This window comes from Corythoichthys intestinalis, chromosome 13 (genome assembly GCF_030265065.1).
Source record: "Corythoichthys intestinalis isolate RoL2023-P3 chromosome 13, ASM3026506v1, whole genome shotgun sequence".
NCBI classification, from domain to species: domain Eukaryota; kingdom Metazoa; phylum Chordata; class Actinopteri; order Syngnathiformes; family Syngnathidae; genus Corythoichthys; species Corythoichthys intestinalis.
In genome coordinates this window covers 25,138,176-25,153,844 of record NC_080407.1, presented here as the reverse complement: position 1 = coordinate 25,153,844, position 15,669 = coordinate 25,138,176, and the positions used below count along the sequence as shown (strand labels likewise).

General features: G+C 41.7%; 1 protein-coding gene across 1 annotated transcript in view; it reads left to right on the top strand.

The window, feature by feature from the left end:
• Positions 1-15,669, top strand: part of LOC130928530 (gastrula zinc finger protein XlCGF57.1-like) — a 41,410-nt gene that overhangs the window by 17,432 nt on the left and 8,309 nt on the right. Inside the window, exon 2 of the mRNA XM_057855211.1 lies at positions 3,329-3,439. Within this exon, the coding sequence (XP_057711194.1) occupies positions 3,329-3,439 (111 nt within the window). The remainder of the gene's footprint in view (positions 1-3,328; positions 3,440-15,669) is intronic.

Genomic DNA, 15,669 nt, shown 5'->3' with positions numbered 1-15,669 from the left:
GGTGCAGAGCTGTCTCGGGACATTCACCTTCGTCCTCCTCCTGAATTTGGATGTGAAAGAAAAGTGTGGAAACTTAATAAATGTGTCTATGGACTAGCCGATGCCTCACTCTACTGGTACAATAAAGTCAAAGCCACACTGGAAAAAGCAGGAGCCAGAATGTCACAAGTAGATCCTGCTGTTTTCTACTGGTTGGATGAAAATGGCCATGTAACTGGCATCCTCGCATGCCATGTAGATGACTTTATATGGGGTGGCTCACAACTTTTCACCAAGACCATCATTCCTCAGCTCAAAACAGCTTTTCAAGTGGGCCGTGAGGAGCACAAGTGCTTTCGCTATGTTGGAATGGACCTGGCGACTGTAAAAAATGGTGTGGAGATGCAACAGGATGCGTACATAAAAAATCTTCAACCTATTGTCATGGATTCATCAAGAGCTTTGAACCGTCATTCACCTCTCACAGGAAATGAGATCGACCAGCTGAGGTCAAAGATTGGTCAGCTGCTATGGGTAGCCAGACAAAGCAGGCCAGATGTCATGTTTGACACATGTGTTCTTGCATCTACCTTAAAAACTGGAACTGTGCAAACCTTGCACGAAGCAAATAAAGTGATAAGAAAACTCAAGTCAGAAAATGTCACACTTAAATACCAATACTTAGGAGATGATGATTCTTTGAAGCTTGTCGTTTTCAGTGATGCCTCAATGGGAAATCTTCCTGATGGTGGAACACAAGGTGGACATCTCATTGTGCTGATGGGCAAGGAAGGAAAATTCTCTCCTATCTGCTGGCAATCCAAGAGGATCAGGAGAGTGGTTCGGAGCACACTGGCCGGAGAAACACTTGCTCTTGCTGATGGGATCGATAATGCCATATTTTTGTCATCCCTTTACGCTGAACTCACAACAGGACAAGTCAAGCATGGCACTCTGCCAGTGACATGTGTCACAGACAATTACTCACTTGTGGATGCCATCAAATCAACAAAGTCGGTAACGGAGAAACGACTGAGACTAGAAGTAAGTGGCATTAAAGAACTACTCCAAAGCGGAAGGATTCAACATGTTCACTGGTCTTCAACAAAGGAACAATTGGCCGATTGTCTCACAAAAAAAGGAGCTTCCTCTTTACTGCTTCTCAAGGTGTTGAAGGATGGACAGTGGAAACTTGAGGATTAACTGTTTATTGAAGAATGCTTTTGACTGTTAAATTTAAGACAAAAAATGTCATTGAATGTTATGCCTTTAATAATCATTTATACTGAATACTGACTTGCATCCTTGTGTTAAAAAAAAAAAAAAAAAAAAAAAAAAATGATGGAGATTGTTAAGTTTAATTTGTTAGTGGTTTATGGTTATTGTTTGTATTCACTGTTGGCATTTGGTTTTGCAGCGCATAATTGTGACGTAAGAAAATGCGCCCGTGAGTGTGTTTTGGCGGTTGCTGCCGAAAAGGTACTTCTGGCTGTTGAGAGCAATTAATAAAGGTATAAAACTGCAACGTGCGTTTTATTGGACATTAACATGGTAGCAGAGGATGGCTGCCACTAACAACTACAGATTACCCCCGGGATTTGAAGAAGGAAAGTCCTACGAGAAATGGAAAAATGAGTTGGAAATATGGACGCGGGTGACGGACTTGGAAAAAAAGAAACAAGGGCTAGCGGTGACTTTATCGCTAAAAGGCAGAGCAAGAGACGTGGCTCTGGAAATACCAGCCGATGATTTGGATAAAGAAGATGGTTTGAACACGCTGATCTCCGAACTCGACAAAGTCTTTTTGAGAGAGGAAAAAGACCGAGCCTACGAGGCGTACTCCGAGTTCGACAAGATAACGCGGAAGGATGACGTCGCTATGGCGGACTATATTGCGGACTTTGAACAGAAATACAACAAGATTCGTAAGTTTAATATGATTCTTCCCGATGCAGTTTTGGCGTTTAAACTTTTGGATACTGCCGGACTTGACGTGAAAGACAAGCAGCTGGCTTTAACTGCGTGCAGGACGCACACGTTTGCCGACATGAAATCGGCACTCAAACGGGTATTTGGCGACAACAGCGAGTCCAAAGAAGGACCGATCAATGTGAGTAAAGACGCCGTTTACTACGCGGATACCCGGAAAAGAGATCAGTCACGTGTCCAAAACAGCCGTGCTCGAGGACCAATTGCAGGCACTAATCCGCTTGATAAATATGGAAGACGAACTCAGTGTGGAATTTGTCAGAGCACATATCACTGGGTGAAGGATTGTCCGCACAAGAAGGAAAATGTAAAGATGACAAGTGAACATCAGATAACAAATGAACATCAATACCGTGAACAACCAGAAGAGTGCAACATTACATTGTATTCCAAGCAATGTGATCATGGAATTTTCATGGTAGAAGCTCTAGGATCAGCAGTAATTGACACTGCATGCACAAGGACAGTTTGTGGGGAAAAATGGCTGGACAACTATTTGGATGGATTAAGTGCAAGTGAAAAGCAGAAAGTGACAAGCATCGAGAGCAACAAGCCTTTCAAGTTTGGAGATGGAAAAATTGTAAATGCTACAAAAAAGGTTAAGTTGCCTGCTAAAGTGGGGTCAACAAAATGCTTTATTGAAACGGAAGTTGTTCCAGTTGTACTTCTGGCTGTTGAGAGCAATTAATAAAGGTATAAAACTGCAACGTGCGTTTTATTGGACATTAACAATGTTTATAAAGTCTTCGCTGCAGGCAATCCTTGGCTGTTTGATTGATTATTCTCATTTTGTTATCTGTTGATACTTGTCTCTGAGTTCAAAGTTGAATTTCCCTGACAGTATTTGTATTTGATGTGCTATTTCCGAAAACTTCCGGTAAATAGTGCATAAAGAATGAGCTAAATTTATTCAGATAGACGTCATGTTCAATTATACAAATTAAAAATGATTAATTAATGTATCTTATAAATCTAGAAAAAACAACCATCTAATTTGCAAGACGTGGCGGCTTTTATTATGGCGTGGCGGTGACTTCATTGACTGACGTTGGAGTGGTTTAGGTGTGCAAACACCCCTGTAATGGCGGCCAACCACTTGAGGACGACATACACAAATCACTAGTCAGATTAGTCATTTGTTTTAACATTTATTCCTTGATTTCAATTTGTATTTCAATATTTTTTCATTTATTTCAACATTTATTTCATTCTTGCACTCTCGTTCCCCTTACAACTGCATAAAAGAATTGTATCTGTCATTGGCTCATCAAACTCAATGGATGAGGTTTGAGTTTATCAAGTTTGAACAAGGTTGCAAATGAAGAAATAAAATTTTGCCCGTGTGTTTGCGGTCTTTCAGATCTATATGTCAGCCATGCCCATCATCTTGAGCACCAGGAGTCTGCATGCGTCAAGGAGGAGGAGGAAGAGTCGCCATGCATCAAGGCGGAAGAGTCCGTTCACATTAAAGGTCATCCCAAGTAATGTTTTTTTCTTTAGATGAGGCAAAAATTCAAATATGATATCTTCTCATCAGTACAAAAGTGTCTTTCAGTCTAATATAGTGGATTTTCTTTCTTAGTAGCTGTGCAATGGACTTGCGAACTACGTAATTTGACTATTGTTTGCAGATTGAAAGATTTCTTTCTATGTTAACAAATTTGCTTTGTTTGAAGTAATTACATGAGGTATATATATTACGCGCAATTACAAATGTAGAACAGACACACTGAGTTGCACAAACAAGTGCGTAACGCTGTGTCAGACACACTGACGGTAAGCCTGTCGCAATATGCAATAATTCCATTTATCGCGCGGTATATAAAAATGAAGACGGTAAATTTCCTGCTGCGATTTATCGCCTCGCGTGCACGTGCGCGCGCTTGCGTTTGTCACGTGCGTGCGTGACGCAAGCGCTTGCGGCAGATGTGTGGCAGACGTGCTCGGCAGCGCTGTTTAAAGTTCAGCTTCCTTGTGCCACTCTGTTTTATTGACTTCTGGGTATGTTCATTTTATACATTTGAGTTTGAATGACCGCCATTTAATGGATGGAGGCAGGGCCGAGTCCGCTCTCGGCGCACAGCAATGAGCGAGCGGAATGAGGAAGAGGACGAACCAGTCTGCAAAATGTTTCTGGAGGTTGTTTCAACAAAGATGGCCAACAGAATAAATCTACATGCTCATTTGAAACACTGTCATCCTCTCCAGTTTTCACTGCTTAGTAAGAAAACTGCATCGCAACAAGCGGAGCTTCCTCGTCACGTTAATTGACAATTAAAGGTATTCGCTTGATCTGAGAAATACAGACGACACCGCGCAAAATAGCGTTCCCTCACGGAAAGTGAAGTCCGCTACATTGTTGAAGAAATGAGACCGTTTTGCCTCTGTTAAATGATATTTGATATCTTTGAGAGCCAAATTTTTCTTACTGCTACTTAATTAGTCTATTTTTCTCTGTTGTTGTTGAAGTGCAATTACTGTTACTGCAACTTTATACCTATGTGCCTAAATGCTTCAGTTATTAAGTGCAATTTTATTTTTTCTTGAAAAAAGACATTTATTATGTGTTTCTGTGCGGTATTAATATTGTAGTCTTTTACTTGAAAGAGGCATGGTCTATTGTTTTTAGTTGTGATTTCTTAAAAGGTATTTTTTAATTTAAAAGTAAACATTAATTGCGTTTAAATGGGTGTACTTGATCTATTAATATATACCGGTACTGTATTCTCACTGTGTTATTGTAAAGCGGTTAAAAGGGGACGGGACTTGATAAGCATATGCTTATCTCATCAGCCCTCTCGTCTTTTCTTCAGTTTTTTCGGGTTGCTCATATCACATCTTGCAACTGTCAATGATACCGATGATGATGACAATAAATAAATAAATACTCAAAAAAAAAATTGGGGGGGGGCGGGGGGCGCAATAATATCGCATATCGCAATACTTTATGAGATAATTTATCGCCCACTAAAATTTGTTATCGCGACAGGCCTAACTGACGGCAAACATCTGGTCACTCCAACCACACCAAATCAAGTGGAACATTTACTCATAGGGGTGTGACAAAAGTGTGTGAAATTTCCGATTCTTAAAATATTCACGATTCTGCCGCTGAAGGTTCGAGAACATTTACAAACGTCCGTATTCCGATTATTTAAATATGCTAAGTAAAGCGGAACTAAACACAGTCAGCACGGTCTTCGGGACGCAACAAGGAATGGAACGAGAGTAAATATCCACCACAACTCAAGCCGCAAGATAAAAAAACGCAGACAGCCGCTACAAACAGCGCCCAGTTGCTACAAACTACGCCCACTGTGATGGCTATCAATCAAACAAATTAACCATCAGCCCAGCAAGGGTGTAGAAAGACTTGGTTCAAAGCACCTTACTTGACGTCTTGTTAGCGGTACACAGGTGCTCTCGTCCTTCGATGATGAGTGTTGTCCTTTGTCGTCGTCAGTCACGTTATGTTAATAGTCAGTGTGTGTATGTGTACATTCAAAGAAAATTTAATAACGATATTTACAAAACTAAAGTTATGTCGAGAGTCCCGTTGGCTTGTACGTGTACGCGTGTGAATTTGCGTGTCTTCGTGTCTGTGAGCGTGTGTGGTTCAAAATCCTTATAGTCTTCCTCATTTCTACCAACTCACTGGGCCCCGCTCTCCCGACAATCTCTTCCTGTTATCACTTTCGTACTGGAAGTGCGCCTCCGATTTCAAAATAAAAGTTCAGTTTCTTAAATAACCAATATTAAATCTGAAGTCTTATTCTTTCTTCATAATTATTTTAATTTTGCAACAACACTAATTTTGGCTCCAACATTCCAGCCCCTAATTGTTTACGGAACAATTACTTCTTCAAAAATCATGGAGCCAAACTATCAAATAACCCAAAAACACAAAAAGGGGCTACATCTCAGGTAACGTCTTTACAATACGACCCACGAGCCATGAATTCCTAGGGGCCGTATCATCCACGATAACCACAAGGTCACCAGGTGAGAAGTTTCTTTTCTGTTTGTTTCATTTGTTCCTCTCCTGCATGAGTGGCAGCTATTCTCGGATCCACCTTTTCCAGAAGAGGTCTGCGATGTATTGAGTTTGTTTCCATTTCCTCTTGCAATAGAGGTCCTCTTTTTTGAAAAGTCCAGGTGGCATCACAGGATTCCCTTTAAGCTGTAGTAAATGATTCGGCGTGAGAGCCTCCAAGTCGTTAGGATCGTTGGAGACACTTGTGATAGGCCTGTCATTCATGATGAGTTCGACCTCACATAGTACTGTATGTAAACCTTTGTCATCCAACGTCTGTTCTTTGACCACAGAACTGAAGATCTTGTGTACCAGTCTGATGAGCCTTTCCCAGACACCCCTATGATGAGCTCCTGAGGGAGGGTTAAACGTCCATCTAACTCCTTCTATCAAAAGAGCCTTTTGGATCTTCTCATGGTTCAGCTCTTTAAGTGCTTCTCCAAGCTCTTTCTGTGTTCCAATGAAGTTTTTACCTTGATCTGAACGAATACTTGTCACCGGACTTCTTCTACAAATGAACCTTCTGAGTGCACTGATGCACGAATTTGTGTCCAGATGACTCGCAACTTCAAGGTGCACTGCTCTGCTTACAAGGCAGGTAAAGATGACTTTCCCATCTCTTGACATAAGCACGACCTCTTTTGACCTCTATCGGCCCAAAATAATCAATGCCCACATGAGTAAAAGGTGGCAGATCCGGTGAGATTCTATCCTGGGGAAGGTCAGCCATCTTTTGTTCACCTACTTTAGCATGTATTCTTCGGCAAATTACACAGTTCCTGATTATTTTTCTTGCAAGAGAATTTGCACGAGGCATCCAAAAGCATTCTCGTAGCCTTGACAACATGTAGTTGCGGCCAGAGTGGCCTACCTACTCGTGGATATGTTTCAGCAGGATTTTGAAGATGTGGGAATCCTTAGGGATGATCATGGGGTGTTTCAGGTCCAACGGCATAGCAGATTTACTTAACCGTCCACCAACTCTGAGGATCCCGTTTTCCATAAATGGGTCCATTTTCCTGACTGAACTTCGTCTTTTGTAGCTCTTGCCATCATTCAAGAGGTCGATTTCTTCCTTTAAATGTTGCTCTTGTGTGTATCAGATGAGATCTCTCTCAGCTTCCTCCATATCAATGACTGATAGACTTTGGGGAACAAGAGCCTTTTTGAATTTCATCATTTGTGCTTTTGAGTTGGTCAGTTAACAGTCTTTGATTTCATGTCTCTTCTTACTCAATAGTCTGAGTATTCCCCTCAGTTTCAGCATCTATGCAAGGGCTCTCTTGAGTCTTGACCAATTGGAAAAGTATTCAATAAATCTTGTCATAGGTTTCTTTTCTTCAATGCTGATACTGCTGACCAGCGGTTGCGCTAGACATTTTCGTTGTCTGTCATTTTGACTGACAGGGTCATAAAAATCCGGTCATAATCTATTTTTACCAGTCACTGAAATTTTTAAAATGATAATGATGACATATTCAATAGTATTTAGTTTTCATTCATTTTTAATTTTGTAACGCTTGCTTGGCGGCGAAAAATTAGACACTGAAGTTGTATTTTTCTCCCTCTTTTTACTCTGCTTACCGCCAAAAACACCAACAAAACAACTCCACTCCCAAAGAAAAAGAGGCAACCATATAGACCCCAATCACCAACATCACACAATGATCTTAATTGTGGTTGTCAGCCCAAAATCTTCTAAATATATATTAAATGCATCTTACCAGATATAAAATGACTACTACATAGTCTGTGGTGATCGTTTGGTGCCCCGATTTCTTGTCGAATTACAGCAGTCCATCTCGCTCTCCTCTTCGGGTCTCTCTGAATACGGTAGAACTTCAAGTCTCTCCGTCTATCTTCTCTGTTACTGCAACCGACCGCCACACACGCCTTCGCCATTTTGATTATTAATGTTAACGAGCAGAAAAACACGCCGTAATAGGAGGCATGTACGTAGCGGTAATGTGTAAACACGACGAGCTGACGGACAATATGGCTGCTCCAGTCAGGGGCGGAGTTGTGACGTCATGTGAATGGGGTCTATAGACAAGTTTCCTGAGCGAAATATGGGCGCCGCCATCTAGGAAAATGTCTGCTTCGCACTTCCGGTCTGGTTGAGTAGCAGTGTATTAGCAGTGTATTGACGACGATAAAACTACGAAATCAAGCCAGAGCAACCCATGGAATCTTCAAAAATTGATACAGCACGACCTAGATGACACGTAGATGAGATTGGATAGCAGTTCGTGTCACCTTGTTGATCATTCGTGGACAAAATTATTAACAACGGTCAGCCTGTGTTAACGTGAGGAATGGATTGATACTACGGCCATTGGTGACCAAAATGTGGTGAAATTACAAGTTATATTACATTTGCCGACTGCAGAAGGGCTGACATGGATTGTTTTGTTACAAGGAAATGCTACAAGGTTATGTACATATGATGTTAACACAGATAGTATGTCATTCTTTTTTTTTTATTGCAGGCATTGATCGCAATAAAACATTTAGACATGATTCCATTTCTTGTTTTTTTTTTTAAAACGATTGGTGCACTCCAAAACAGGTCAATAAATCACATTTATAAAAGTATTGCAAAAATAGCATACGAGAATGTTATATCAGACCGCAGAGCTCCGGAGCCTCGTGAACAAATAGCGACATCACGGAGGCCCTCGGCGGCATTTAGATGTGCTTTTTTCCCGTCCTCGGTAATTCCAGCTACAATAGCATATATTTAAAGATGCTGCCGTTCACAAGTTCGTAGTTGGATCACGGCGATCTCGGCGAACCACAGTCTGTCACAATTCCTGCCTCTCTCTCGGCCTCTCCCGGGAGTCGAGCTGTCATCATCATTGTGGAACGCAAACGATATATGTTCGATATATGTCCATCAACGTACAAGTCAAGTTGTCTTCCCTTTTATAACAGCGTTTCCCAGCTGTAAACAAACGAATAAAAAGTAACACTTGGATTTATGCGGTGCATTCAAACACGATTAGCAACAGGCGGATAGCAGCAGTAGCAGAAGCTAGTTGTTGTAAAAACAATTAAACTTCGTAATTACAATCATCATCGTAATATCAATAGCAAAGGCAACAAGTCGTTTCATGCGCCAGATTTTAGGTTTCGTATTTTTAGAGCACATTACCTTCCATAACAGCGGGGGCATGACTGCAGGAGCTGTCACTTTTGTACATCTCCTTCCGTCCCTCCTGTATGACGAGTACCGAGCACCCATGGTTTGGAAATCGACATGGTACGAAGCATGGAGGCCTTGGCTTGGTTCTCCACCCGCCTACATCAAAATAACATTCCCGGGATCTTGTATGAAGACCTTCCAACTTCGATTCCACCGCCATTGACTTCAATGGTAAACAGGCAGAAACGGAAGGGGAAGGAAGACATTAGGAAGTAAACCGGTACCTCGAAAACTTGTCTATACACAGGCGGCAATCTAGTCCACCAATTGGATCACGCGCTGGCACACCGGGTGCACCAATAAGAACCTCGCGTTGATGTGTCAATCACGGTGCTGCCGCCAGACCCCGGTGACGCTACAATATTCTGACAGAATAGCCAACGACGTCATGCATTAAGAGAGACAATAGCTAATTAATATGCCAACTCGCCACCCTGTGGTCTGGGGTGTGAATTGCAACCTGTCAAAATGACGGGCGGACTTCAGTTTTTTCCGTCACCGTTTTTAAAAAATGGTCAACGACGGAAAATATCCGGTTAACGCGACCCCTGACAATCAGCTCCTTTCTCACCTCCACATCTTCAGGTGATAAGGCGTTCTTGACTTCTTTTGGTACTTGTGGCCACTCTTTCTCTGGCTTGGACAAGTAGTCTGGTCCTTTAAGCCATCTTTTGTTCCTCAGGAACGCTTCACCATTCGAATCTCTTGACACATCATATGCAGGGTTTTGAGCTGAGTTCACATATCTCCATTGTAATGGACTTGAGAGCTCACATATTACTGATATCCGATTTGCGACAAATGTTTGGAATCTCTTCATCTCATTGTTGATGTATTTTAGCACTGATTGATTGTCTGTCCAGTACACTGACTCTTCCAACTTAAGCTGCAATTCGGTCGTCAACATTCTATTAATGCGCACAAAGTTGCTGCGGCTAGTTCCAATCTAGGAATTGTGATTGGTTTCAATGGCGTAACTCTTGCTTCCGCCATGAGGAGTGTGGTGTGAATTTCATTTCTCTCATTCGTCATGCGGAGGTAACTAGCAGTGCCGTAGCCAAGCTCACTAGCGTCACTCAAATGATGTATCTGTGCTGTCTTGAGCTTGCCAAAGTTTTCGGGCTTTAGGCAGCGAGGGATCTGGAGAGAAGACAGCTGCCCTAATTCAGGTAGCCATTTCGTCCATGGTTTGGATAATTGCTGTGGAATACCTTCATCCCATCCGCATTTCAGGCGACAAAGCTCTTGAAATATCAATTTTGCTTTCAACATGAATGGCGATAGAAAACCAAACGGATCATACACTGAACTGACCATGGACAGAAGGCCTCTTCTAGTGAGTGTATCTTTCCTACTTTTCTTACAATTTGGTCTTCAGGGACTTTCTCTGCGTGACCTTTCTTGATCATATCATTCATAAAATCTCTGTACTCGTTCATAAATTTCTTGTCTCTCTTCAACCTCTTCTGAAGATAAAGAGCCCGTTGTTCGGCAATGTGACGGTTGTTCGGCATGACTACTTCCTTTTTGCGGAACGAAGTAATAGTGTCTTTATGGCTTACAGATTTTGACAAAATATCAATGAATTTGCAATCTCCCTCTGATAACTCACTTTTTCCTTCATATTGTTTTTCAGGGAAGTCATGGTTATATTGCTGAGTGAGTACTTCTTCCAAACTGGCAACTGAGATCTGATTAGCAAACACTTCTTGATGACCCACATCTCGAGCAGCGGTGTAACTGTTAAGTGGCCCATTGACCCCCCATCCCAAAGGAGTTCTAACGGCATATGGCCCATCATCCTGACTATTTATAACCTGCCAGGGTTCCATATCCTTTGGAGCATTCACTCTTATCAAGAGCTCTACATCAGCATCAACATGTGTCAAATGATTTGGGTCCAAGTAGGTCCACTTCTTTATTATATCTTCAGACCGATGTTGGTTTTAGTGACTGGTATCGTCTGGGTATACAATTTTGGTAGCGAGAGAAAGGTTCCTCCTTCAATGTGCTCATAGCTTTCAACTGTTTTTTCTTGGCCCATGGTTCTTAGAAGGATTTTTATCTTTTTTTCTTTAGCTTCCAGCCGTTTCATAAGCTTCTCCGTACAAAAAGTTGCAGAACTGCCTGGGTCCAGGAAAGCATATGTTATGATGGTCTTATTGCTCTTCTCAAGCTTCACTTGTACTGGAACTATAGCGAGCTTACAATCTTTACCAACCCCAGTATGTCTCCCGGCTTCCATGGAGACAAGCGCACTAACGTTTGTCTCTTCTGGTTTAATTGTAATGTTTTTAGTTTCTTTTGAGTCGCTCTTGGCACCCTCAGGTTTTTTGGTCTCAATGTGAAGAATCGCTGGGTGCCTCTTCTCACAGGTTTGACATGTCATACGGCGTTTACAGTCCTTACTGAGGTGCCCCTTAGTAAGACATCCAAAAGAAAGGCTGCTAGACTTATTAAATTCAACTCGAGAGTCGTGTTATTTTGCTTTCAGCCGTGGGCAGACATGCAATGAATGGCAGTCTTTAAAAAATAAGCAGCCGTATGAAGCATCTTTCTCCGGCTTCTTTTCTTTTCAGCTAGGCTGTCACTCACAGTTGTCATAGTAGTTGCAAAGTTACTTCCTCGGCTTCTAGGTTGTTGTGGCTTTACGTCTTTAGTTTTTGACGTCCGTTTTCAGACAAGTCTTTCATGTCCTTGATATTTCCATACAACGGATCCAACATGATACTGGCTTATTTCTCCAGAAAATTGACAAGCTCTTCAAACTTAGCACGACGTTGTCTGTTCTCCATTATGTCAAATGCCACAGACCTCCACCTCTCCCTACTTTTATACGGTAGCTTTGAAATGATCAATCTGAGGTTTGCGGGGCTATCAAGTTCCTCTAAATATTGCATGTAATGTGAAGCATTGTTGCATCCTCTCAAATACAATGCATAGGCCTGGAGTGCTTTTCCATCTTCTGCATTTATGCTTGGCCAGTTCAAAGCCTTTTCCATGTAAGCGCTGGTTATCTTGATCTCATTTCCGAAGTTACTTTCCAGCAGCCTTCTGGCTTCAACATAACCTCGGTCGGGCGGCATATGCATGCAACTACGAACCAGGTCTCTTGATTGACCAGTGGTATATTGTTCTAGGAAATAGTCTGTCTTGACTACTACTTGTCTTCGATTCCATGTTCGAAAGAACGAATGAAAGTTCGGAAATTCATTGGATCACCATCAAAGGCAATAATTTCCCTTACAGGCAATAAAGCGAGTTTCTGTTGGGTCAACAATATATTAGCTATGTCAGCGTTGCCATTGTTTGCACTGGACATGCTATTCTGACTAATAGGATTGCTGGCTTGAATTATAGTTGGCCTCTGTCTAGCAGTTCTACTGTGTGATGAGGGCAACACAGCAGGGTTTGGATTTAGTGGTGTTTCATGACGTGGTGGTTGCATGACCATTCTTTGGAGTGGTGTTTTGGGCACAGTGATTAGATCCCTAAATTCATCTTGTGATTGATCAACATCTCCATTCAATGAGGCGCTTTGTGTACCATGACTAATTACATCATTACTACTCGCGAAAGAAACTATTTCAAGCTGGTTTATAGCTTTTAATTTGGCAGGAGAGGCTGCAATACTAGTCTTCAATTGAAGCCTTTCTTTCTTTGTTTTAAGCTGCAATTCTTCCATATCCAGGGCATGCTGCTCTTCCAAGCTAGCTTTTGCTAGGAGCTCTGCCCGCTCTAGCTCAGCTTTGACACGTTCAAGTTTGAGTGAGGCTCTAGATGACCTTGATGGTCTACTAGATCTAGTACTAGTCTACCACTACTACTACTTCCTTTACTTTTCCTTTTTATTGCAGCAGCACTATCCCCGAGTGCAAGAGCTGATTGCTGCTTTTCAGCATCAGGGTTAGCAGCATTTTTCCATGTGGCAACTTCCACAGCAAATGAGTCAAAAGGGTACATCTTTTCATGGAACCAGCTGCTGGTTGTTCTTCTTCTGACAATTTACTATTCACAATATCATGTAACTGCTGGAAATCATATATGGCAACCTCAAATCCAGCATATCGATCATTGACGTCTTCAATCAGCAGCAATGTGCCCTCTAAGCTGCGTGCATGCGCAATCGCGCACTGCTGGCACATACTCTGCGCACAAAACCAAAAAAAATCAATAGAAACCTATTAATTGCGTTGTAACACGGTGAGTGACAGTTGTTCAGCCAATGATACGATATGGTTCACTTCCGCTACGCAGCCAATCATAGCATTGACATTGCTTGTGTATTGCCCAGCCTTCACGCGCAGTGTAGGTTAGCAATAGCAAGCTGACAGTGTGTGAGTGTGGCGGCGGAGTTAAGAGACGCAAAGGCCAACCCCTTATCATGGCGAAACGAACGGGAAGCAACTGTCATATGACAATGACATATCCACTCACCAAGCCAAAGTAAAAAAGAAATGCGGTTCATTTAAGATGGAGTGGCTGTTCGAGCATGTGCATATTGACGAACAAGCGATGAAACTGGGTGCAGCGAAGCCATAGTACCAAGTGAGTTTTCAGAGGGAAAAATGTGGACTGAATGGAAGTTGGACTACATCATGCGTCATATTCAGCAGAAAAGTCATTTGAAAGCTGTTGAAAATTACGAAGACTCAAGATGGGACAGGGGATTGGTACATTATTGCGGGAGAATGCAAAAGAGTGACAGAAGAGAAACGAGCTGTCCCACAAAACAAAATCTGACCCTGAGCAAGTTGAAGTTCTCACTGACAATATATTACTTGCCATCAAAATGAATGCGTCAATGGTGTCAGTTCTACAAATCTGCAATCACATGGCAAAGTATGCGAGTATACCAAAAAGCTGGCGAAGTATAAACTATGCCTTTGCATGTGTAAACTCAATCAATGAGATAGTGGAGAATGAGACTATGTGCAATGCTTAAAATGCACCCTGGCATACACTGATAGTAGATGAGAGCACTGACATATCAGTACACAAAATGCGAGTCCTATATGTTAAGACGTGAAAACTAAGGTACAATTGAAGTCAGATTGGTGTGTATTTTGGTGACATTAATTAGGATTTTTTAATCATGGATATTAGTCATAAAATGCTGTTACTACTAGATAATTTACGGGCAGTAGAAATGCTAATAGGTGTGAAGAGGCGTGATACTGGTGTGTGGCCACCATGTACCGTATTTTTCGGACTATGAATCGCAGTTTTTTCATAGTTTGGCAGAGGGTGCGTCTTATACTTTGGAGCGACATATGTGTGAACTTATTCACAGGTATGTTCTCAATTCGTTGTCTATGAGTCATGTAACGTTAGCATACCGTACACTTATTCAGCCTGTTGTTCTCGATTGTATTTTTATTCTAAATTGCCTTTCAAGAGGACATGTCTGTTCTTGGTGGTGGATTCTACCAAATAAATTTCCCCCAAAAATGTGACTTATATGCCTGTGCGACTTATATATTTTTTTACCTTTTCATTGCACATTTTTTGGTTGGTGCGACTTATACTCCGGTGTGACTTATAGTCCAAAAAATACGGTACACATCTGATGTTGCTCATCGTGGGCCGCATTGTGCTCAGGTAGCTTGTGTGTTTGCTCAGACACATAAAAGATTAGAGGGAACATTGATCAGAAGTGTTTTAATTTCATTCATCAACCTTGTGCATCCGGCTACTTTAGCTCCTGCGAGATCCAATTAATTTGGACAAATCATCTTGTGCTACTTCCTGTTCAATTTTTTCTGCTTCACGCAAGGCATCTGCCATTCTTCCGTTTAACACAGTCAAATTTCCAATATCAAACAATTTGCCTTTTCAATTAACCAATTTAGCACAGCACAACATAACCAGTTAAAATATGATGTGTCTTCAATTACTTATTATTTCCCAACATGGCAACAAGCACAATCCATCAAACCCAAATAAACCATTCATTTGGTGTATTAGCGCAGCAGAGCAACAGATTCAACAAGGTACTTCAAAAAATGGATTGGCACAGCGCGACTACCATCCAACATTCAAAATTTAAATTCCTCCGTTAAAGCCTTTGATTCAACAAAGTGCGCACCGCAGTTCAACATGCACAATCCGACCATCCACAAATTAGACGTGCCGTAACTCAATCAACATTTAAGTCCCATGGCAATGCAGCCATCAAATAATTTGAATGAAATAATTGGGCCCCGAAGGATTTACTCACACACGAGTCCAAACTTATTCTTCCAAACGAACCTCGATTCAAATCTGTTTCAATCAAACAACAACGTGGGACTTTGACAGCGTTCAAAAAGTTTGTTTCGGCCAGTCCAATTAACTTTTTTACTGCGGTTCCCAAGCGAGGGATTTTCAACTTGATGTGATGGCTATCAATCAAACAAATTAACCATCAGCCCAGCAAGTGTGTAGAAAGACTTGGTTCAACGCACCTTACTTAACGTCTTCC